Source organism: Panthera onca, chromosome D3 (genome assembly GCF_046562875.1).
Source record: "Panthera onca isolate mPanOnc1 chromosome D3, mPanOnc1 haplotype 2, whole genome shotgun sequence".
Taxonomy (NCBI): Eukaryota; Metazoa; Chordata; class Mammalia; order Carnivora; family Felidae; genus Panthera; species Panthera onca.
Window position 1 is genome coordinate 88,998,491 of NC_138350.1, and position 24,370 is coordinate 89,022,860.

The window sequence follows — 24,370 nt, forward strand, 5'->3', positions numbered from 1 at the left end:
AAGACTATCAAATGTAAAAATGTTAGTTTGATGGTTAATATAAGAAATAACAAGTGTTGGTAAGGATTCAGAGGACAAGGAACCCAGCATGCACTATTGGTGGGAATATAAACTGGTGTAACATTGGTTAAAAAAAAAAAAAAAATTGGTGACATTGGTAAATTGGTACAAATTGGAAAACAGTATGGCGGTTCCTCAAAAAATGAAAAATAGACATGCCATACAATCCAGTAATTGCACTTCTGGGTATTTACCCAAAGAAAACAAAAACACTAACTTGAAGATATATATGCACCCCTTTGTTTATCGGAGCATTATCTACAATAGCCAAGATATGGAGGCAATCTAAGGGTCCATTGATAGATGAATGGATAAAAATGTGAGATATATACACAATGGGATATTCCCCAGCCATAAAAAAAAAAAAAAAAAGAATAAAATCTTGACATTCACAACAAACTGGATGGATCTATAGAGTATTATGCAAAGACAAAAACCTTATAATTTCACCTATACGTGGACAAACGAGCCAACAACAACAGCAAAAGAGTAACAGACTCATAAATATAGACACCAGAGTAGCGGTTGTGGGAGCACAAATTAGGTAAAGGGGATTAAGAGGCACAGACCTATAAACAAAATGAGTCATAGAGATGTAACCTACAGCTGAGTCAATAATATTGTAATAATTTTATATGATGACAGATGGTAATTACACACTGAGTATTTCGTAATGATTATAACTGTTGAATCACTGGTACACCTGAAACGAATCCATTATATGTCAAGACTGTACTTCAATTAAAAATGTTTTTAAGAAACACAAAGATTCAAGAAAAAAGAAATAGTTAAAAATAAATAATAGACTACCGAATATGGAAAAAATTTCCTCTTAAGATAAAAGCTGTTTGTACAGTATGACTGGACTGGGGGAGGAAGTGGAATCGGGACTTCTCAGTATTTAATTTTCCCTCATTTTTCGAACTTTAATCGACAAGAAGTTACAATTTGACAACACTCTGAGAGAGGATATAGACGGAAAATTTAAGGGAGAGGTCATTTTTTTTTTTTTTTAAGTATTTACATCTTTTGCAACTACTAAACTTGCTATTAAAAACAAGGGCACCTGGGTGGCTCAGTGGGCTCAGCCGGCAACTCTTGCTTTCTGCTGAGGTCTTGATCTAAGTAGTTAGTGGGCTGAGGCCCCGGGTTGGGCTCTGCTTGGGATTCTCTCTCTCTCTCCCAGAATAAATAAACTTTATAAACGGCAGACAAAATGTGGGAGGGTAGATTCTTTGCCAAGTTCTTGTGGGACCGCTCTCACGGAGACGATCACCACCACCTAGGGTCTCGGTATTTCAAAGGTAAGCACAGAAAAAGGGTGGGTCCTCCTGCGTCCACAGTCCCGAGACCACTGGATTTAAACACTGATACACCCCCCTCCCCCAGAAACAGGGCCGCTGGGGCCCTGCGGACCCAGGGCCCGGAGGCATCAAACGGCACCGCGTGTGACCGGGCACAGGCGCGCCGCCCCGAGCCTGAGCGTGGGGTGTACGCCGCTCCCGGGGCCTCAGAACCTCACCATCCACGCACCCGACCCCAGCCCAGCGGGCCCAAGCAAGGAGCAGGCAAGGAGTCGACCGCACGGCCGCAGCCCTCAGGGTCACAGCTCAGGAATTCCCCGCAGGTCTCCCAAATTGGGAGGCGGGGAGGGGCGGGGCGAAGCCGGTTCTCCAACAAGCCCGGTGATTGGTGGGTGGAGAGGCGTGGGGCGGGGCGACGCCAGCTCCCCTAGGAGCTCGGAGGTTGGTGGGCGGGACGGTGGAGGGGCGGGGCGACGCCGGCACTCCGGAAGAGGCCGGGGATTGGTGGGCGGGGCGGCGGGGCGGCGGGAGGCGGTTCCGCGCCGGGGGCGTGACTGGGCACGTGGTACGGAACCGGCGCTGCTGCAGCTGAGGGGGTAAGCGGTCTGGACGGGCCGGGCCGGGCGGTCCTCGGAGGGGGCGGATGGGTCGCGCCTCGGCGTGTGGGAGCAGGGACCGAGGTCCCCGGGGGAGTGGTGGCCGGGAGCCCCGGCTTGGAGAGGCCTGGCCCACCGCCTGGTGCGCGTGGCCAGTAGGGACCGGGAGAGAGGGTACCGCGGTTAAAAGAAGGCCCTCGCGGGGACCCGGCGCGCTGCGGGCGGCGGGCAAGACGCGCAGAAGACCGCTCAATCACTTCCTCCTGACGAGGCCCCCAAAAAACTCAAGGCTCTCTTTCTCCCCTGGAGCCTTTAGGTCGATGTTGCTGGCCGGCCGGGGCCCGGGGTCAGGGGTCCTTAGGGTCAGACTTTCAGGCGGGTGTGAGGCGGTCGGCTCAGTCTTGCTCTCGGCTTCAATTTCCCCATGTGCAAACTGGGGGTGGTCCTGTCCTCGGGCGGCCCCCCGCGGCATGGGCGGGGTCCCGGACGGTCATCCTCGTGCTGACCTGGTGTCACGAGCTGGAGAACATGAGAGACAAGGACTGGGACACATGTAGGTGTTGCCGGGTGGTTCCAGCTGCCACTAGCTTCATTGTTTAAGTGATGGCACTCCCCAGGAAAGTTAGAGATCCTGGCATTTATTTTGAAAGCATAATATTTTCTCTTGTTCACTCCCACACACAGCGCTTTTACCTTCACAAGTGGGGTTCAGCAGGGCATGTCAAAGGGGTCCCATCTTTAATGGTTTCCGGTCTGGATGGGGAAGAGGGGCAGGTTGGGACAGGAGCTCCTAGAACTGTGAGCGGGAGCGAGAAAATGGCCCTGGCCTGACCTCCTTTGACCAGATTGGGAATTCAGAGAAGCATTTGCTTTTCAGGCAGCCCTGGTGACTTGGCATGGAGAGCTGAACAATCTGATCTCTGTTCCGTCTTGGGTAAAAGTGCGACTTAGGCAGATGTATCTCTGCCTTAGCTGGAAGGTGGTTGTTCATTTTGACCGCAAAGAATATTAGTGAGAAGATCCCACAGTGAGCTTGGGGTTTCTGGTATTTCATAACCAGGAACCCAAATGAAAAGCACCCAGTGTAGCATATGGTCCTAGATAGCTTCCCAGTTTACATGATTGGTGACAGATAGATGGGAATTTCACTTGTTTATGCTCATGAAATGCCTCTCCAGCATTTGTGGACTGACTTGTGTTTCAGATCAAAGCCTCAGGGGCAGCAGTCTTAGGTGGCTGGGAGGTGTGTAAATATTTTATGTGCTGAGAACTACGTAGCTGGAGCTGGCCGTTCTGAAATCATAGAAATCATACAGCACAGCTGGGGCATCTTTCTGTTTGCTAAGCAGCCGCCAGGCCTCATGTCACGGTATAGAGTCACTGCCGTGTTTAGCAATCACTTTGGAATCCTCTACCAAGAAAAAACTACTCTTCGACTGCAGTGTGTCAGTACACAGGCATTTAGAACTACCTGGATGTGACAGGACCTCGTCACTACTGCTGCATTTCTGAGATATGTGGTGTGACTTGTGATGCTTCTGGCCAGTCTTGCCACTTGATGGAATTTGAAATGTCAGTTGAGGGAAGGCGAGGGAACCGATTTTGAAAGTCCCCAAACCAGAATCCTTTTGTTCCCTGCTCATTCCCATCTTTAGACGGCTGGTCAAGTGAGTTCCTTTCCCCTTTATGTGTTTGCGTGGCAGAGCAGGATGTGTTGGGTCTCACACATGAGAAGCTGGGTGTTGGAAAATGCACTCTGGAGGGGGGCTGAGTTCCATGGACGTTTCTTCATCAGGCCCGTGTGGAGGTTTCACATGTTGCCTTTGACCGTTTCTGGGCTCAGATTATCAACTTTTTAAATCGGACTTTCTTTGCCTTGGGTTTTGATTGTTGTGTTGTGGCTTTGTGACAGTAACAGGATGTGACACTTCTGCTGCAGTCTTTGGAGTGATTATTTTGTCTGTTGGTGGTAGTAAGTGGGAAGTTCAGTGCGTGCGTTAGAAAAATCTTAAGTGCTGATAAATCAGTGTTACTGGCAGCTGCCTACTTTTAATTTTCATCAGATTGTCTTCAACTCAGGCCCTTCCTTCAGTTAACTATCTGTTTTGGCCCACAATCTTGTGCACACGTTCCTTCTGAGAAAGGAACTGGGAGATCACCCCGAGCCTCTCACTGCTTGTGTGTGCACTGCAATCACTTCCTGGAGGCCTCGTGATGGCTGCGAGGGTGGAGTAGAACTTTATTGCCTCTTCGACCAGTGCCGTCCTGGCCCACTGCTCAGTCAGACCCGTCTACAGGCAGGACGGACAGGTTGTGCTTCCTTCCAGGAACCTGTAAGGCCCACGATTCGGTTGAAAGATGTCGGCCCTCACTACCCTGTTTAAGTATGTTGATGAAAATCAGGATCGCTACATTAAGGTGAGAGAATATTTATTGCAGTAAACGTTAAAATTAGGTTTAATCCAGTGGGGCTCAGAGAAACTGTCAAGAAGCAAATATAAGCTATGCCTTTTATTTATTTATTTACTTATTTATTTTGGTTTGTTTATTGAGGGAGAGAGAGAGCAAGCATGAGTGGGGGAGGGACAGAGAGAGGGAGAGAGAATCCCAAGCAGGCTCTGCACTGACAGCAAAGAGCCCACCTGACATGGGGCTTGAGCTCATGAGCCATGAGATCATGAGCTGAGCTGAAATCAAGAGTCGGATGCTTAACTGACTGAGCCCCCCAGGCACCCCGGAGCCATGCCATTTATATCAAGTATTAAAAATATATGTAGACACAGGTGCCTGGGGGGCTCAGTCAGTTAAGTGTCCAACTTCAGTTCAGGTCATGATCTCGCAGTTTGTGTGTTCGAACCCTGTGTCGGGCTGACAGCTCCCAGCCTGGAGCCTGCTTCAGATTCTGTGTCTCCCTCTCTGTCTGCCCCTCCCCTGCTTATGCTCTGTCTCTCAAAAATAAATGTTAAAAAAAAAATTTTTTTTTTTAAATTTTGTGTAGACAGAGTGAGACAAATACTGTGTGATCTCACATATATGTGGAATCTTAAAAAGTAGAATGTGGGGGCGCCTGGGTGGCGCAGTCGGTTAAGCGTCCGACTTCAGCCAGGTCACGATCTCGCGGTCCGTGAGTTCGAGCCCCGCGTCAGGCTCTGGGCTGATGGCTCGGAGCCTGGAGCCTGTTTCCGATTCTGTGTCTCCCTCTCTCTCTGCCCCTCCCCCATTCATGCTATGTCTCTCTCTGTCCCAAAAATAAATTAAAAAAAAAAAAAAAAAAAAAAAAAAAAAAAAAAGTAGAATGTGGAGAAACAAAGTGGAATGGTGGTTGCTGGGAGTTGGGGGGGGGGGGGGCGGGAATGGGGAGATACCAGTCAAAGGGATCAGGCTTCCAGTTATGAGATAAGTGGTTCCAGGGACTGAATGTACAGCAGGGTGACTGTAGTTAATAATACTGTGTTCTGTACTGAAAATTTGCTGGGAGCTTCCAGAGTTCTTGACACACACACACACACACACACACACACACAAATGGTAACCTAAAATGTATTATTTAGAGGTCTTCTCCTCTACCTTCTCATCACAGTATGCAAGTTACCCTTTAGTGTTTGACAGAAAGTCTTTATATATATATATGTTCGTAGAAGTAGAAGAGCTCATCCGACATTTTTGTTCAATCTCTACATGCAAATTCTTGTAGTAGATACAGACTAAAGAACTTTAACTTTTTTTTTTTGCATTTAGTCTGTTTTAAATGATTCAGTAATGTTATAAGTTCATCTGTTTCTTGACATGAATTTAAAGAATTGTGCTTTAAACTTATTCTTGGAAGACACATTTCAGATGAAATCTGTGGTTCTCATTCTAAAAATTATACTTTAAAGAATTTGGCCGTTGTCAGCGTGGATAATAAGCTGACCTGGACTGTGAAGATGTTGTTTCTGTATGTTTCAGCTTTAATTTTGTTAGACTCGGACATAAACTTACTTATGGAACTTTGTGCATTTTACATTCATCTCGTGCTTAATGGTTAAAAATACACATTCTGACATTTTTCTGCTATTAAGCTGTAGTTCGTGAAACAATACAGTTTTTAAAAATCTTAAACAAAAAACCAGTGAGGTAGCTCTTCTCTTTTACATGTAGCCGTCACGTTTAAATGGAGCGGCCACAGGTAGGAAGTCAACTTGGCGTCCTCGAAACCTGGCAAATCACGACTAACCTTTCTTCCTTAAGGGGCACCTTTTCACAGTCCCTTTTTGCTGATCGTCCCCAAACAGAAACTCGCGGAATGGGTGGCCATCCAGAGTGTATCTGCGTGGCCCGAGAAGAGAGGTGAAATCAGGCGGATGCTGGAGGTCGCTGCGGCGGACATCAAGCAGCTGGGGGGCTCTGTGGAACTGGCAGATATTGGGAAACAGAAGGTAAGGGGCCGGCACCTGGGAGTTACAGAACCCTGGGGAGCAGGTCTGCCTGAGGGGTTGGTAGGACTCAGCACATTCTGAAGCCATCTTGCTTCAGGTAATCTGCTTGTCTTTAAAACAAACGGGAAAGGCCCGATTTGGGTACTAAACTGTGTGATTCCCTCAGTTGGACTGGGGCAAAGCTTTTGTAACACTCGGCATTTCTCTCCAGGTGGCAGAGCTGTTGAGGTTACTTAGAAATACATTAATGTAATGGCCACTCTTAGAAGACAGTGGGGACCCCCCCCCCCGCAGCAGAAAGCAGCCTCCATTCAAACCAGGCAGTCACATGCTACCCACGTAGGTGTAGAAGTAACGAAGCTTCCCGCTCACCACACTGTGTCCCCTGGCATCCCAGGGGGTAGAAATGGCACTTTTTTAATGACTCGGTTCCTGAAAACGAGCACCTTTGTGTGGGGGCTGGGGGCCCGGCTGCATTTTTGTCAGGATTCTGACAGATGAAATCGGTTCGTTTTCTTCCTAACTTGAACAAACAGTCTCACTTCGTGGAACATTATTCCACTTTTTAGTTTCAGGTGATTTCAAGTCCCATGGTAATGCCATATTTCATAAGTTTGTAATATTCTTTTTTTTTTTATTTTTTTTTTTTACATTTTATTTTTGCTTTTTTTTTTACATTTATTTATTTTTAATAGACATAGAGAGACAGAGCACAAGTGGGGGAGGGGCAGAGAGAGAAGGAGACATAGAATCTGAAGCAGGCTCCAGGCTCCAAGCTGTCAGCACAGAGCCCGACGCGGGGCTTGAACTCACCAGCCGTGAGATGATGACCCGAGCCAAAGTCAGATGCCTAACAGACTGAGCCACCCAGGCGCCCCAGCATTTTATTTATTTTTGAGAGAGAGACAGACAGAGCACAAGTGGGGGAGGGGCAGAGAGAGAGAGGGAGACACACAATCCGAAGCGGGCCCCAGGCTCCGAACTGTCAGCACAGAGCCTGATGCGGGGCTCTAACCCGTGAACCGTGAGATCATGACCTGAGCTGAAGTCAGTTGCTTAACCAACTGAGCCACCCAGGTGCCCCAAAGATGAAGGCTGCATTGGCCGGGAATCGAACCTGGGCTTCCTGTGTGGCAGGCAAGAATTCTACCACTGAACCACCAATGCCCCGTTGTCATATTCTTTTATATTGCACAGTGTGACAGGGTTGGCTTTTCTCGGTTCTCTTGCTTGATGATCTAAGTGTCCAGTGGTATCATAATCTCGGGGTTTTGTGTGGACATTCAGCCCCGTCCGGTCTTTTCACAAATGGAAGAACCCAGAGGCCCAGATGGGCTGTGTCTCTTCAGGGAACCCGCAGTCAGGTCATGACAAAGGAGATTCACACGTGGGCCTCCTGATTCCCAGTCCAGTATCGTATCTTTGAGATTTCTTTTGACAACAGATGTAATAGTTGATTTAAGATACACTGCATCTTCCCAGCACTTTTCCCCACTTGTGAGAGGATAAATCAAGTTTCTTTGTGTTATTTTCTTTTAGAAGCATAATTGACCGCTCCCTTACCTTTTTTCCCAACATGTTAAAAAAAAATCTAGGTGGTGAATACTTTGTAAGGGTTGTTTCATTACAATAGATTGATTCTATTTAATGTTGGTGTTACAGCGCATTCCTAAAGAAAGGGTGTCCACAAAACACAAATGACTGCTACGCTCTTGAATTACATAAGACCTGTTTTTATCAAGGAACTGACAGATTGCACCACTGTTAGAAAAGTTCTCCATAGATTCTGGGGGCTTCTCTCCCCATGAGTCCACTGGGCAGCAGCGTTCTGTTTCTTAGGAAGCCAGGAGGCTTGGGGCGGGTCTGAAGGCGGAGTTGGATGTCTTGCGTACGTGCAGAAGCTGGAGCGTCCCCAGGCTTCTGGGGGAGAGGCGACGTTTGGAGGGAGCCCGGGTCCTAGTGCCGGACCTCAGAGCACGGGTCCCTGGCGGGTGAGGCTTGAGGGCGGGCACGGACGGTGGGAAGGGCCGACGTGGGGCTCTTTGGCATGGGGCTCGCTGCTGAGGCTGGCTCAGGCCACGTCACGTCGGGCCCGTCTGCTGCCTGGGCGGTAGGATGGGAAGGGTGCCTGGCCGGTAGCTGTGGGGGACCTGGTCACCGAGGGCCTGACCTCCCGACAGAAGTGCTCAGGAAATGGGACAGTCGTGGTCCCTGAGCAAGAAGTGGCGTGAGGGAAGAAGTGAACAAAGTGCACAGCACGGCGTGCGACCCGCTGGGTGCCGGTGCGGTGAGCCTGAGGGCTGGGAGCTGGACCCACGTGGTGGCTGTGGGGCTGGGGCAGGAGTGGGGAGACACGTGCGGTCCTTGTCGAAGCCTTCTGCCCAGGCAGGTTCTCTGGTAGAGGATAACGTGGTATCCCCGTAAACCCTGGACTGTGTTTCTCAGCCAGACTTTATTCTTTCACGTTCTGGGAAGTTAGGGACATCCCGACAGAGTTTGCAACTTGCAACATGAATTTCGGTATAAATTTATCTATGGGCCCAAATGGCATCCTTGAGAATGGTAAACTATTGAGCATTTCAGCTATACTGAGTAGAAATTTATTTAGAGAAAATTTGTCATTTGAAAGTCATTATTTTTCTGAGGCCAGCTGAGGGCCGGATGCAACTAGTGTCACACGTCACGTGTGACCAGGGTGGTGAGTCTGAGGAACGATTCTTTGCCTCTCAGGGCTGTGGCTGTCCTTCCGTACTGGTGCGTGAACCCGGCCCTGGGGGCGGTTCATGTGGGTGAGCGACCTTGGTTCCCAGGCTGCGCATGGGTACTGCAGGGTCGCCAAGAGTTACGAGTTGAGAGTTGAGTATTTATGAGCGGGGTGCACTGGAAAGACAAAAAGACAAATCGTACAAGAATTCCAGCAGCCTGGCATGGTCCCCAAGGGATGTGTCCACTTAGTGCCGTGACTGATACCCTGTCCCCCGTTCTTGCGAGGCTGTGGGACACCGATTAGGCTTGGGAGGAAGCCGAGAGGGGGCTCCAGCTCCCACTGCCCGCGTTAATATGACTTGCTGTGAATTCCGTTCCCTTCTGTCCTGGTCTGCATCCTTTCCCGTGCATAACTGTGACCCACGTGCGGAATTTCAAACCTGTCTCCTGCTTGAAGATGGTAGTAGTTTTCATCCTTATTTTGGAAAATGATGAGCAAAGTTGTATCCCAAGCATGGCCTTCATAATATGTTTTGTCAATATAGACGTTTAAAAAAGTCAGCTTTGAAAAATTCACCAAACTCCCTGCGGTTGGTAAACATTATGTGGCCTAAGTGCTGTGGATTATGGGAAAGTAATTTGTTGTTAACTGATGCAGTTGAACAAGGTGTTCTTAAACTCTATAATGAAGGTTGATAAGAACAGGTAAAAATTCTCACGGTACTTTAATGGTATCTCCCATAAGCACCGAATTTTTGAAACAATGGCTGTCCTCTGTTGCTTCCTTCTCGTCTCTTAGCTCCCTGATGGGTCCGAGATACCACTTCCTCCCATTCTACTCGGCAAGCTGGGCTCCGACCCCCGGAAGAAAACCGTGTGTATTTATGGACATCTGGACGTGCAGCCGGCAGCCCTCGAGGACGGCTGGGATAGCGAACCCTTCACCCTGGTGGAACGCGACGGTGAGGGACGCTTTCCTCTAGCAGGGGAAGGGGAAGCATCTGGAGAAGCCTCTCTACTCTCTTGCCTCAGAAAGTAACTTGTTTTCTTTCCAGAGCAAGTCGTGTTCACATCACCTAGCAATTGGGTTCTGGAAGTTCCACACATGTGCACCAGTCATTGAAACATCAGAAAGCTTACCTGTCCTCGTGGAGAGGAGTATTTGTAGCCTGGGGTCTGTCGGACTTCTTCCCTTGCTGATATTTTCTCAGAAAACGTGTTCTGAATTCAGGCTTGCAGCCCTCAAAACCTGCAGTCTGATACCTAACCCGGCATGCGGCTGCTTCCCGGGTGTGTTTCAGCAGCTGTGCGCCGGGACAGTAGGGAAGCACTGGTCTCTGCCCAAGCCCTGCCTCCCGTGGCAAGGGACATAACAGTCACTCAGTGATAGTCAGTGGCTGCCGCCCCGGCCACGTGCCCACAGGCACTTGACCGTCTTTACCGAGGACCCACCTCAGGCCGGCCTCTTTCTTCTTGTCCCTGTCCAGTATAAAGGTTGTTCGTGCACTCATTCCTGAGCTTCCCTGTCTCCATACTTGGCCATCTCTGGCCAGAGGAAAAAGCCCTTTCGTTTGTACCTGGCCCCCTGGGGCCAAGTCCAGACCGTCTTTCATCAGAGCCCTTCTCACTGGATGCGTTAAGTTTCTGTTCAGACCTTTCCCCGGCTCAGCGTCAGCCGTGTTCATTACTGTGCACACTTGAGGAACCTTTTCACTTAGAGCAGCATCTCTGAGGGGACCCAGTTCCGCACGGCCGTCGCTCTCGCGGTGCAGTTGTGACTTGCTGTTCGGCTTCCCTCGAGCGTCAGACCCACACGTCTGCGGGCCGTTCCGCTTGCCACTGTCCGGAACACAATTCCGTGTCTTTGCTCTCCGGCCTGCCCTTCCCCCTTGTTCCCTCTGTCACCGTCTCCCCCGCCACACGCACCGGAAACCTGGCCAGTCCCCCCCCTGCTCGCACACGCCCCGGTGCCTGCTGGGCCTTCTCCCCGGCCACCGCTCTTCCCCTGTTGCACGCTCTCCCGTGGCTTGTTGACGTTGTGGGTCCTGCCCCCCTCTTCTTCCTGCCACGTGATGACCGCAGCGTGATGTGTCTGTCCCGACACCTCTCCGGAGACTCCGTGGCTCTTCGGCCTCCCCCCCGCCCCCCCCCCCCCCCCCCCCGTCTGCCCCTCATGGCTCCTCACCTGCGCCACGGGAACACCTGCTTGTGCATCGGCGCTGGCGTGTGAGGCCTCCCACTCGGCCTGTCCCCGGTTCTGACACACAGAGCGGCGCCCTCGGCGGAGTCCCGGGCGTGGGTGAAGCTGCACCAGCTCCTCACCTTGTGGTCAGCTGGTGGTGACCTGTGTCGCCTCGTCGGGGCCGGGGCCTGGAGGGAGGGAGCACGGCGCCTCCGTGCACCTCTGTCCAGCGCATTCTGGCTCGTCGGAGTGATGCAGTCAGTGCTTGTCGCGGGAACAAGGATGCTTTTCAGGAGGGCTCTGCGGCTGTTGCGAAAAGCCGGTTTAGTTGATAAAAAGAAATTCCCAGGGTGGTGATGGCTTGAAGCCTCACACCGCTTCGGGGTGGTCACGTTGAACGTGTCCAACATTAAAAGCAAGCCGAGGATGAGGAAGTCAGAGAACTGACTGCTCACCACAGACCAGGCCAGAGAGGGGCTGAGCCTCAGCCCGCCCTCGCTGGACTGCCGTCCTTCCTCTGTCCTGGTCTCCCTGTGCCGAGCTCTACACCGTGTGACAGGGGCAGGAGGAGGGTCTGAGCTTGATTCCCCAGTGTCCGTGGTGGCAGGCAGTGCCCAGCCCAGCCACCTCCCTCTGTAAGGGGTCCCAGGAGCGAGTGTGCAGTGGGGGGGGTGGGAGGTGGGGGGGGGGGGTGGGTCCTGTGACTGATTTCACGGAGGAGAGGCAATACTGTGTCCTCTGGTTTTCCAAGTGATGGCCTGGAGAAGTGAAGAGTAAACATGTTCCTTCCTTTACCAAATGAGGTTGAGGGAGACAGCTCTCTCTCGATGACGGTGCACCATGGGTCCTACATATGACCACTTCGCCTACCCTTACTGCTGCCCGGTGGTCGTGGAAGTAGATTTTAAGTAGCTGGCCGGCTGGTAGTGACCTCCTGGGGCTGGGCCCGCAGTCCACGCCCCGGGTCAGGAGGAACGTGAGCGCTAACTGCTGTGTCTGCGGAAGAAGGGGAGGGGAGCGTGGGGGCGTCCACGTGGCTTGCTCTTAGATCATAGCGAATCCTAATCTAATTTCGGATGGAGACGTGGGGCTCTTGATAGAACGAAAACAGGGCGCCTGGTTTGAAGAGGGGCTGCGTGTGGCGCGCGAAGATGGTATCGGATGAGCTCCAGAAACGCACTTTCTTTTCTACTTCATTGTGATTGTAACCGAATTTGCTGATTGCTGTTCTAGGCAAATTGTATGGGAGAGGCGCAACCGATGATAAGGGGCCGGTGGCCGGCTGGCTGAATGCCCTGGAAGCCTTCCAGAAAACGAATCAGGTACTTGAGCCATGTCTCACTGGCTCCGTCAGAGCGGTACAAAGCAGGGCTGTCTGTTTCTAGAACCGCCTGTGAAGATCAAAGGTCACCGGGATCGGAGAAAGCAAGGTTCCCCGAGACCGTATTAGCAGTTGGATCAGATTTAAGATTATAATTGTTTTCCAGCTTTAGGAATTGTTAATGGTTTTACAGTTGTTCAGAGGTCATACTCCTGATGACTCGGCAGGAATCCAGCCAGCACCTGAACTTTGAGTTTTCAGCTGTAGGTTCCATCTCTGAGAGGGCTCACCGACGGGCCGTGACTTGGGCTCCGTGGTCGTGGGCAACCCCTGTCTCTCTCAGGGTGGTTTTTATCTTCCTGAGAAATTTTTAGCTTTTGAAATATATTCCCTTAACTGTGAAATACCTTCTCCTTGTCTAAAGTTTAGAAAAGTAGAGAGGAAAAAGGTCCTAGAATCTCAGCTGTCCGAAGTTGTTTTTTTTGTTACTTTTTGATCTTTTCAGCTATTTTTAACCTAATCTCGATCAGTGTGTATAGAGCGTTCTTGCGGCTTGGTCTATCCCGTGTCATGATAAAACGAGAATAATGAGACAAGCATTTTTGTCAGAGGGTACAGTGGTAGATCTGGGAAGGGTCTGGGACTCCCCGGTCCCAGGTGTCATTTTGCACAGGAGGGAGCTGAGGCCCAGAGCCTCGGACTGGCTGGGCTCAGGGACTGGAAAGGCTCTCCTTCCTCCGGGGTCCTTCGGGATCTGGGGGTGACCGCGGGGAGCGTGGCCGTGTGCGGCCGCCGGAGCAGCGCCACTTAACAGTCGTTCCACCTGCCAACGTCCCAGGAAAGATTTCACTTGAGAGACAGAAGCAGGGGAAGCGAGGTAGCTGGTGCCGAGTGCTGTTTGGGGGCAGTTCTGAACCAGGACTCCACGGATTTGCATCCACGTGGGGCTCTGCCTTTTGTAGCCTGTGTGACCTTTGGCAGGTCACGTCACTCGGATGCCGCTTCATTTTCCCATCTGTGGAAGGGCCGCCTTCCTCACTGCACAGCGCTGGGGAGACCTGGAAAACTGGAGAGCAGGCGTCAGGGAGGCCACGTCTTACGGTTACCGTCCGCTCTTCGGGGAAAGGGCCTGTCAGCGTGTGGGGAGTGGGGGTCCTAGTGCAGAGCACCTGTGAATGGGAACAGCGCGTGGGTGGTGACTGGTGACTGACGCCGTGGAGACTGGTTTTCTGTGTGTCACGGCCTGTGTTGTAGAGAGCGCAGCTCAGGCTTCCCTGGAGACGCCTGCTTCACGCTGGGTGAGCGCAGACGTCCCCGGGAATAGGAAGTGTGGTCGCACTGTGGCATCCTCGGAAGGAGTCCTCCGGGTGGGGGTGGCTGGGTCCATGCTTGTCCCCCGACGGCCCGGCACCTGAGGGCGGAGGGTGGCTGCAGGGCACACACAGCCTGCCCGAGTGGTGGGTCTGGGGGAAGTTGAGTATTTGAGATTTGTGATTTCAAAGCGCTCGGTGACTTCGGCCTTTTGTGTCTAAGAAGAAACAGCGCCTGAGAGCTGAATGCCTCCTAGTGCTCGTTTTCCCGTCCACAGGAGATCCCGGTCAACGTCCGATTCTGTCTAGAGGGCATGGAGGAGTCGGGCTCGGAAGGCCTGGATGAGCTGATATTTTCGCGGAAGGACACATTCTTTAAAGACGTGGACTACGTGTGCATTTCTGACAACTACTGGCTGGGAAAGAAGAAGCCGTGCATCACATACGGTCTCAGGGGCATTTGCTACTTTTTCATTGAGGTATCGTGTAGAGCTCTACGTGTTCGTGGTGTTTCCTCCCAACCCGTAGGCCCCCTTGCCCTTGCGTAGCCCCCGGTGCGCGGGTCCCAGGAAGGGAGCCATGCGCGTGATGGAGGAGCACAGAGCCTTCTCGGCGTCTGGTGGTTAACGTGACGCGACTTGGCGCTTCTCCGGGCGCGGACGGCGCTCAGAAGTCAGTTTCACCCAGCTTGCAGCTAGGGGGTGTTTGCAGGATCGCCTCGGAGCGGTCGAGGAAAGATAACTGGTAGGTCGTTTAGGAAGATTGGCTCGTGCAGAGCATTTTAGAAAGACTTTGAAAAGTCAAGATGTCCCCTCAGGCCCTGCCTGGAACGGAGGTCTTGAGGGAACTGGGTCGTTTCACTAGACGCCGAAGCCGCCGAGGCCGCCGGGCGCAGGGGCGGGGCGGGCAGGCCCGGGCGGCTGAGCCCGGGTCCCATCGGCGGATGAGGTGCCTGGCACGCGGGGTGAACCGGTTCCCGTGAGGGAGCGTTTTGTGGGCCGAAGATGCCAGAGCGGCCGTCACCGCTGCCCTGAGCGCTTGGTCTCCCCAGACTGCTCCCCGGGCGGCCGGAGCAAGAACCCTCTGGCCGACAGCCAGATGCTCCCACCTCACCGCTTTACAGGTGTGGAGGCGCGGGCCTGGCGAGGCCTGAAACCTGCCCCTGCCCGCACGTTAGTGGGGGGGCGGGGGGGCGGCGGGCGGGGTCTGGTCCCGGTCCTCAGGCTCAAGGTCCTTGCCGCTGCCGTTCGTGTTGCTGTTCCCTTTCAGCAGAAAGGCGCGGGGTCCCCGCGAAGCCTCGGGAGAGGGCTCTGGGTGCTCAGGGAGCCGGCCGGCGGCGCTTCCCCCCACCCGTGGCCGACGTGGCCCGGAGCGCCGTCTTGTCCCGCTGCCGGAGGGTTGTCATTTGGGAAATGCCTTGCTTTGCCCCTGGCGGGAGCAGATCGCAGTCTTGAAAACTGTCGGGTCTCGTGACTGTCGCGGGCTGAGGATGAGCTCCCACCGAGCCGCAAGTGGAGGGGTCTCTGGTGTCCGTGCAGGTGGAGTGCAGCGACAAAGACCTGCATTCTGGCGTGTACGGAGGCTCGGTGCACGAGGCCATGACGGATCTCATCTTGCTGATGGGTGAGCACGGTTCCCGCCACTCCCTGCGGACGTGGGAGAGAAGTTGGAGGGGCCTTGTTTCCAGGCTGTCCCCAGCATTTGGGGCTTGTCACCACCCTTTATGGTCCACTCTCCTCTCTTTCCCTCTTGCTCCCTCCCGCTGCTCCCTGTTCCTTTAAAAGATGGACACGCTTCATTTCTGCCCCTGTCTCCCTTGACCCCCTCGAGTGTTGCCTGCCTGGCCCCTGAGACCCGACTGGGGCAGACCCTGGCTTCGCCAGGCCCTGCGGGAGCCGTCCCTGAGGATCACTTGACCATCCTTCCGCTGGACACGGCTGTGTTTCCCGCCCCTCGGAGGGCACCCCCTCAGCGTGTTTTGTATCTTAGCGGCCCAGCGAGGGCTCCTGTGCGCTCAGCTCTGTGGGAGCGGGGCCCAGCCCAGTCCTGGTGTCCTGCCAGTTTGAGGCTGGATGTGGCTTTGCCTCACCCATGATTCGGTTAAGTTCTGTCTCCTTCCCTGTCAGCCTCTCCTTCCTGGGACTAGAGTCTACTCTGTTCTACTTGTCTTCCTCCTCCTTTTTTATATACAATTTTTTTTAAGTTTTTAAATTTATTTTGAGAGGGAGAGACAGTGTGAGCAGGGGAGGGGCAGAGGAGAGGGGGAGAGAGGGAGAATCTTAAGCAGGTTCTGAGCTGTCAGCGCAGAGCCTAACGTGGGGCTCGAACTCACAAACCATGAGATCAGACCTGAGCTGAAGCCCAGAGTCGGACGTTCACCCGCCTGAGCCCCCCAGGCGCCCCTGCTTGTCTTCCTCCTTAGCTTGGGAGCAGCTAGTTTCTTGTGTAACATGTATTAAAAAAGAAATGTTGGCTAGCGTAGTGGCTTTTACAGGGAGCCTGCTGGAGGCAGTCTGCTCCGTGTGTATCCTGGTCTGTGACTGTGGACGCGTCACCTGCCCTTCGGCGTCTCGGTGTCCTTGTGTTAAAATGGGAAGGTGATGCTGCTCACCTCACTGGGTTGTTGAGCTATTTAAACTATCGATGATCACACGTGCCTAGATGGTGCTTGAGCGCTCCCTCATACGTGCCCGGAAGACGGTCCTCCTCGGCCCGTGGCTGGGCGGACAGGCTCCCGCGGCGAGCACCGCCCTGTGGGAGCTGCCTGCCTGCCTGCCGAGCGCTCCTCCTCTGTGTGCCCTTCCAGGCTCTCTGATGGACAAGAAGGGAAAGATCCTCATCCCCGGCATCAGTGAGGCGGTGGCCCCCGTGACCGAGGAGGAGCTGGCACTCTACGACAAGATCGACTTTGACCTGGACGAGTACACCAGGGACGTGGGGGCAGAGACTCTGCTGCATGGGTGCAAGGTGCTGCCCCCAACCCCCCGCCGCCTCAGCCCATCCGTCCACAAGGCCTCCCGACATGCCCTGCCCAGGGGACCCCGGTGGGAAGGAGCCCGAGGTGCTGGCAAAGACCTGGACAGGTCCTTGTGTCCTGGAGCCCTCGGTTGGTGCAGATGCTGGAAAGCGGCACATTTTCGGGCTTGGAATTAGGAGGTTTTTAAAAAAGTCACACGATGGCTTTTGACGACTTAGGAGCTAGAGAATGTGCAGGGAGAACACATAGTGGCAGGGCTTTTGCCTTATTTGCATTTGTTGGATAATTTTTACCTCTGGGCCCAGGGATGACCCAAGGCATACCTGATAGCCGGGTGCCATGGTGGAAACCGTTTGCACAGAATGGTCACTTAACTCTTAGGAGAAAACCGTGTTACCATATTTCTTCTTAGTCGGGGTACGTCTGATTTAGCCAACGTGAGTTGGACTGCAGCAACAGACCCCGGGTTGTATGAGGAGTGTGGCCAGGCTCAGCCCATGAGTTTCACCTCTCCAGGAGACAGATGGGCGAGGGAGCGTCAAAGGGTGTGGAGGCCACTCCGAGGTCTGCAGCGTGGTGCGCCTGGGAGGGGTGAGGCCCGAGGGGTGAGCGGCAGAGCAGGGCACGGGCGAGGCAAGCTGTCTGGGGGGAGGGCTGACCAGAGGAGGATGGAGAAGGCCGGGCGAGCAGGCCTGTGATGTGCTGAGGAGCTCACTTGCTCTCCGGGAAGATGACGGACGCGGTGGTTTTGGGCAGAGGGACGGGCTGATCAGACCTCACTTGAGGGCAGACCGTGGCAGAGGCTCTATGGGTTTGGAGCTGGGGCCGTGGGGTGGGGAGACCAGTCGTGCTGCTGCAGGGGGGAGCCTGTAGCTGGTGTCGTGGGGACGGGAGGGGCGCAGAGGCACCTTGGGCACAGGCACCCCAGAGTCAGTGGGTCGGAGCGGAGGCGGGGCAGCTGGCGGTTGGGTCCTGAGGCCAGGGGACATTAGTCTGGGGGGGGGGGGGTGGTGAGCCTGGAAAAGTGGGGCTCTGAGCAGATTTCTGTTTCCTCCTGCCGCCTTCCGGTTAGTGTCTGTGTTTACGGAAGCGGTTTCCCTTAGGGCCAGGTATCACCTGGTCACAAACAGGAAGTCCACGCATTAGGTGGCTGTCACTGAGGAGCCCCGGGGACCCTGTCAGGTTCCTCTCTGCCAGGTGCTTGTTCAGGTGGCTGCGTGTCTGTGGTACCCGTCATACGTTTGGGAGATGGGGGCTGCTTTGTGCCAGTCCCCTTGGCAGAGGGACGATGTTTGTCTGTGGTCACTGGGCCCAGGAGACAGTGGACGGTCCTGGCTTTGCTCTCCAGTAGGAACCACAGCCGCATTCTGTGCCCTGTGGGCCCAGGGCCTCGGGGCTCACAGGTGGCCTGCGTCGTGCTGCCCTCCTCCTCCCGGTTCCTGATGCTTCTGATGTCTGTGGGACTACGGCTTACCCCTGAATTCTGCGGGGCTGGCGGGAACCCCGTGGCTCTTCTAGTCTGCGGCAGCACAGAGCCACGAGGAGGCATGGAGATGGCACCCTCGAGGCCGTTCAGAGTGGCACAGTCCCCTTGTGCTGTGTCACAGCGGGTACCAGAGCGCACTGGGGCGGGCTCACCCGTCAGCCCTCTAGGGTCTGTACCTCCCGCCTGTGATCGTGCCCACCCCAGGCTGGCCGGTGACTATGGGCGACTTCCAGATGACATTGGCGTTTCCTTCGTAAGTAGGCAGTGCTGTCACCTGCCCCACTTTGCTGTTTTTGCAGAAAGACATCCTGATGCACAGATGGCGGTACCCGTCCCTCTCCCTCCACGGGATTGAAGGCGCCTTTTCTGGGTCGGGGGCCAAGACTGTGATCCCTAGGAAAGTGGTGGGCAAGTTCTCCATCAGGCTCGTGCCGAACATGACTCCTGAAGTTGTGAGCGAGCAGGCATGTGAGGGAGCTGGGACGCCGGGAGGGGGGCTTCTGCCTCCGTGGACACTCTGGGGGTGAAGATTCCCAGTAGGGCGCTGAGCAGCTAAAGATACAAACTCCAGACCCACACTTCCTGCTTCTTGACTCTTGCCAGCTCTGTAATTACTGAATAAGCAGTTCAGAAACTGATGAAAGATTAAAGGCCATATAAAAAGCATCACGTGTGACCTTTGTCACTGCTGAGGCGTGCTAAAACCTGACCTCTGACCTCATCCTAAGGCTTCAGATCCGATGCCGACTGGGCCGAGTATGTTGGGTGAGGGATCCTCAGGAGCTGTGTCTGGGCTGTGGTGAGGAGCGGAAGGGCAAGATTCTGGAAGGGGAGAATTCCAGAGGGGGGCAGATTTGGGGAGTAGCGGCCCCACCTCATCCAGGAAGATTTCCTGCAGGTAATCTGTAGGAGGACTGAGGACTCCTCAGGACTGAGGACTGAGATTGCCATCGGGTGTTCCGCGGTCTCCACTTTTGGTCTAGATGTGATTATTATCATAAAGCAAACCAAGAGACTTCCTAAAGCCTTGATTTAAGTGTTATCATGTGGGAACATCTATGTAAAGGGTGAATTGCTTGAAATTAAAGCTTACCTTTTACCTTCAAATGGCTGGGTTTTGTTTCTTGATAAAATCCATTTTTTGCTATCACAGTTATGCTCAGCATTTAGCAGCAGAAAATGAGACCCACTGAGGCTCTTCGTAGACTAGTAGAGTCTACAGACTCTAGCACTGTAGACGTGTGCTAGGCTTATGTAGCCTAGCTGTGGACCTCTGTAGGCTTGTCATCGGCCCATCGTAGATTCACTGTAGACCACTGTAGAGTAAATCTCTAGCACCGGATCAGACGCCAGGCTAATAATACGTTGTGTCTCTCACTTGTGGTTCAGGTTACGAGCTACCTGACGAAGAAATTTGCTGAACTGCACAGCCCCAACAAGTTCAAGGTGTACATGGGCCACGGTGGGAAACCCTGGGTGTCGGACTTCAATCACCCTCATTACATGGCTGGGAGAAGAGCCCTGAAAACAGGTCAGACTTCTCTCTGGGGACGAAAGTAAGGGCCCCGAGGGGAGGCCGCGTGTGGGCGGGGCCCTGCCACCAGCCCACCTTGAGAGCGGGGCTGCCGGCTGCAGGCCGCACACAGGGTCCGGACCCTGCATCTGCGGTGGGCGCCCAGCCTCACCATCTCTCCTTCTGTTCTCCCCCAGTGTTTGGTGTCGAGCCGGACTTGACCAGGGAAGGTGGCAGTATTCCTGTGACTTTGACCTTTCAGGAAGCCACAGGGAAGAATGTTATGCTGCTGCCTGTGGGCTCAGCCGATGATGGCGCCCACTCCCAGAACGAGAAACTCAACAGGTGAGGCTCTGGGTCCTCGTCCTGAATCTGGGTTCGTGTCCTCATGGCTGCCTCCTCGCTCCCCGCCTCCTCCTGTCTTGTAGCAGAGCGGGAGGGGGCGGTTTCTGTGGCCCCCCGCCTGCAGGGGAGTGAATGCTTTGGGGGAGAGGCCGGGGGGGGGGGGGGGGGCGGGTTGCTCCTGGAGGTGGTGGGTCTTCCCCAGGAGGCTCAGCCAGTGGTGTGTGTTGATCTCAGGACTTCATCTCTGGCTCCTAAAGAACCTCCGCCCTTTTCCTGTTTGGAAAATCCCAGTGTCGTTGCCGGCTGTGCTCCTGAGCCCCTTTTATGTGTTCCTGGCTTATGCAGACGTGCCGGGGGCTCTTTTAGCCAACAGGGATGGAAGGTGGTCTCTGGGTTAGCGGCAGTGAGGAGCGCTCCAGGCAGGGATGACCCGTGGGCATTTCGGGGTAACGGGGGTGGGCTAGTCAGGGGCGAAAACAGAGGCGAGACCCTGCTCGGAGGGCAGAAGGAGGGGCCAGAGACCTGGGTGTCAGGGCACAAGTTGGAAGCCTCTTATCCAACACACAAAAGGAGGGGCTGTGATCAAAGTAAGGCTTTTCTTATCAAGTCCTGGGTGAGGCCCCCTATACTCTGTGAGGCCGGGCCAGGACTGGTCCCTAGAGGAGCGGTTGGACTGGACCCTGCACTCGAGAACCAGGTTCTAGAGGCCAGCGGAACTAAAAACCAGGGCAGGACGGTGGGCGTCCCAGAAAATGCCGTGTGCGCGCCTGGACCTCTGGACACCAGCCGACACGATGGCTTGTTCTTCTCCGTTAGGCTTAACTACATAGAAGGAACCAAGATGCTGGCTGCGTACCTGTATGAGGTGTCTCAGCTGGAGAAGTGAGACGGCCCGTCTTCCCCGGAGCACTGCCGGAAGAGTCCCACCCTCTGCCCCCGCCCCGTGCTCTCTTCTGATCGCTCAGGAGAGCAAAGCCCATCTCTCTCCTTTCCCTCTTGTCAGTAACAGACTGGATGACAGCTGAGTTCTCAGAGGTGGTCAGCGTGAGGGGCTCTGGAAAATAGCCAAGATCTGAAAGCACACGTTCTGTGGGAGGTTCTGGTTGGCATCCAGTTGGGCTGAACAGAGGTCTGGGTGCTTTCTGTCCCATCTCTGCTTCCTGACTCAGGCTCGTGCACACTCAGGATATTAATCGGGGGGCCACCCTTTCCGATCCCTCGCTGTTGTGCGGTTCTGTCCTTTCTCGAGACCTTAAACCGTGACTAGTGTTTCCTGTCTTCTCTTCATTATGATTCCTCAAAACCTAAGCCTAAGTGGAAGGATTCGTTGTTCTCAGTATGTGCTGCTAAATAAAAAGTAAAAACGAAACGTCTGGGAGAGTCCCTGCCCCTGCCCTCACTCGCAGAGCACGCCGTCCTGTGCAGGGGGTGTGGGTGGCTATGTGGGCTCATGGTGGGGGGAGGGGCTCCTCGCCCACCCACACGAGGAGAGCGGACTGGTGACACCAGATATGGTTCGTTGAGCCCCGCGGCCTCTCTCACCCTCACTCCTTGGGTTCTCCTCCACAGAGCCCTCGGGTCCGGGCCCCCCCCGCCCCCCTGTTCATCTTCTCCCGGCCCACCCATAGCCCTCTGCGAGGCTTGTCCGAGGACAGCCTCTGAGGCCACTCACTCACCGTGGACACTTGTGCGGCTCGGCCCTCTGAGCCACCTCGCTCCGGGCCTTTGCGCTTTAGCTCTGGTTTCTAGTCGGGGGGTAGAGCCCCATGTGGTGCGGAGGGGATGGCGTTCATCAGTGAGCATTCCAGAAGTTGTTCTGCATCTGGGGAGGCCTCTGAACTGCAGAAATCCAAAGCTTGTCCGTACTGTCTTACTCTACCAACAAAAACACAACCGCCTGGCTGGTCTCCCATAGAAAAAGCTAGCACTTACAGGGCCCCATCCTTGACCCGGAAGGCCACGAGCTGAGAGGAGCTCCTCAGACCTGAACCTGAAGGGACTGGAGCGTCTCCGCGTCACGGAGGGAAGGTCAAGTTCAGTCTGCCCGTTCCTTGCAGTAACAGTGTCAGGAGAAGATGACAGACGTGTCAGAATCCTTACCACGTGTATTAGTGAGGACATAGGCCGGGCAACTGGGACCAGAGGCTTCGCCACGACGACCGTGTCCACGTTTGTCCTCGTAAGGTCTGCGCGGGTAGGCCGGGCTGCTGGCAGCTCTTCTGTCATTGGGGGCCCGCTTCCCGCGGCTCTGTCCCGTCACTGCCCCTGGTGGCTGCTCCGGTGCCCCCCGCACTTCAGCCTGGGCTTTCAGGCACAATCCAGAGTTCGCCCGTGTTCCTTCCACGTGCCTCTGACTCTCGGGAGGGGTCACGTGGCCACTTGTAACTGCACCAGGGCCGGGAAATGTGCCTGCTGAAATTCCCGTCACTCCGTAGGCGTGCCATCACATTTGTCCCAAGGAAATCAGAAAAATAGACTGCGTGGCATCAGATAGAGGAAGGATCCGTGGGGCACACTTTGTTAACTCAGTTCTCTGAGGGGACTTTAACATCTGCATCAGTCCCTGCGGCTTCAGGGAGCCTGCTGTGTGGGCATCCTGTGGATGAAGCAAGCCTCATCCAACGTTGTTCACGCCTTCCTTTCTTTTCCTTTGCACCGTTTCCCATCAACACGTGACTGTGGGCCGACTCGGACAGTCAGTGGAGCCTGGTACCGTCCGTGACCAGGTTCACAGTCAGCATCATAAATCACCTGCATCTAGGAGAACCTGTCAATCTGTCGTAAGACAACAGCCCCTATATGGAGTGATGCATAGAAAGATGGTTTGCAGAATTCCACTGACCTGTGTTTGAAATGGCCTTGGTGGACAGGCTGCTTCAATGTGCAGCTTGAACAGTTATTTAGTAAGAAGAGAAGTTCCTTGGAGTAACAGATGCTCATGGCCAAAGCCTGCTTGAAAGGGAACAGTGTGGACGTTGAGCCAGATGTGTGGTGCAGATGGTCCTGTGGCCCCAACCGTGCGTGGGGAGAGATCAGGGACCAACCTTGGCCAGGACAACCCTTGGAGATTTGGATTCACGGTCTGGTGTGTTTGGAAAGATCTCTCAGGGCGCCTGGGTGGCTCAGTCCGCTAAGCGTCCGACTTCGACTCAGGTCATGATCTCACGGTCCGTGAATGTGAGGCCCATATCAGGCTCTGTGCTGACAGCTCAGAGCCTGGAGCCTGCTTTGGATTCTGTGTCTCCCTTTCTCTTTGCCCCTCCCTTGCTCACGCTCTGTCTCTCTCTCTCAAAAATAAATAAACATTAAAAAAATAAAAAGAAAGATCTCTTGAGGTGGTTTGGAGACATAGCCTGTTAGCGGTTGTATTGTGTCCCCCTGCAAAATTCTTACAGTGGAGTCCTAATTCCCATTACCTCAGAACTTGACCTTATTAGGAAATAGGGTCTTCGCAGATGCAATTATGACAATGCCATACTGGAGTAGGCGGGCCCTAATCCCATGGGACTGATGACCTTATGAAAGAGGGACATTTGGACACAGACACGCACACAGGGAGAAGGGCATGTGCAGGTAAGGGCAGAGATTGGATGATGTGTTTGCAAGATGAGGAACACCAGCCACCAGCAAGGAGCAGAAGCTGAGAGGCCGGGAAGATTTTCTCCCTTCCAGCCCTTAGAAGGAACCGACTGTGCCCACACCTTGATCTTGGACTCCCAACCTCTGGAACTGGGGGAGAACAGGTTTCTCTTGTTGCATCCACCGGCCTATGGAACCTCCTTGTGGCAGCCCGAGCAGGCTACCTCGGGGCCCGCGATGCTGGTCTAGCTCATATGTAACATTCCTCCTGGGGGCCTGTGATGACAGAGCAGGGGCTCCCATACCTGCCCAACGTCGTAGGATGTGTTCCCTGCCTCTGTGTCAGCTCTGCTGGCCTTGGGCACACGCACTTGCTCCCGCTCACAGGTCAGCCCCTCCACACGTACGCGGTGAAGCACCTGTTTTGTCATGCTGCCTGAGCTGCCCTGATGGCCTTCAGGAACGTCAGATGACTTCCGGGCCCCTACTTCATCCCTTTATCTGTGCGCATGAGATGCCTTGTTCCTTCCTCTGCCTTCGGATTGAATGAATATCTCTGAAGCATCTTTGTTT

The 24,370-nt window shown here is 54.0% G+C and overlaps 1 protein-coding gene and 1 non-coding gene across 3 annotated transcripts; one reads left to right on the forward strand and one right to left on the reverse strand.

The window, feature by feature from the left end:
- The first annotated feature begins 1,873 nt into the window (after nucleotides 1-1,873).
- CNDP2 (carnosine dipeptidase 2) lies at nucleotides 1,874-21,587 on the forward strand. Of its 2 annotated transcripts, XM_078435131.1 has the most exons (12): nucleotides 1,874-1,960; nucleotides 4,288-4,378; nucleotides 6,235-6,378; nucleotides 9,884-10,046; nucleotides 12,500-12,588; nucleotides 14,176-14,376; nucleotides 15,436-15,520; nucleotides 16,704-16,864; nucleotides 18,660-18,824; nucleotides 19,750-19,891; nucleotides 20,071-20,218; nucleotides 21,035-21,587. In XM_078435131.1, exons 2-12 carry the CDS (start codon nucleotides 4,319-4,321, stop codon nucleotides 21,102-21,104), a joined length of 1,428 nt encoding a protein of 475 aa, XP_078291257.1. In that variant the 5' UTR covers nucleotides 1,874-1,960; nucleotides 4,288-4,318; the 3' UTR covers nucleotides 21,105-21,587. The 2 variants fall into 2 exon arrangements, with proteins under 2 accessions (XP_078291257.1, XP_078291256.1); XM_078435130.2 differs by lacking the exon at nucleotides 1,874-1,960 and having other exon boundaries at nucleotides 3,951-4,378.
- On the reverse strand, nucleotides 7,475-7,545 carry TRNAG-GCC (transfer RNA glycine (anticodon GCC)). Its single transcript has one exon. It is a non-coding gene; the product is annotated as a tRNA-Gly (tRNA).
- Nucleotides 21,588-24,370: the final 2,783 nt, after the last annotated feature.

Bases quoted from the DNA above. Each gene is read 5' to 3' on its own strand.
- CNDP2 (XM_078435131.1), top strand. From the start codon at position 4,319: ATGTCGGCCCTCACTACCCTGTTTAAGTATGTTGATGAAAATCAGGAT. The intron at 12,589-14,175 runs GTACTTGAGCCA...TCCCGTCCACAG, and splicing joins CCTTCCAGAAAACGAATCAG to GAGATCCCGGTCAACGTCCG. The intron at 20,219-21,034 runs GTGAGGCTCTGG...CTTCTCCGTTAG, and splicing joins CAGAACGAGAAACTCAACAG to GCTTAACTACATAGAAGGAA.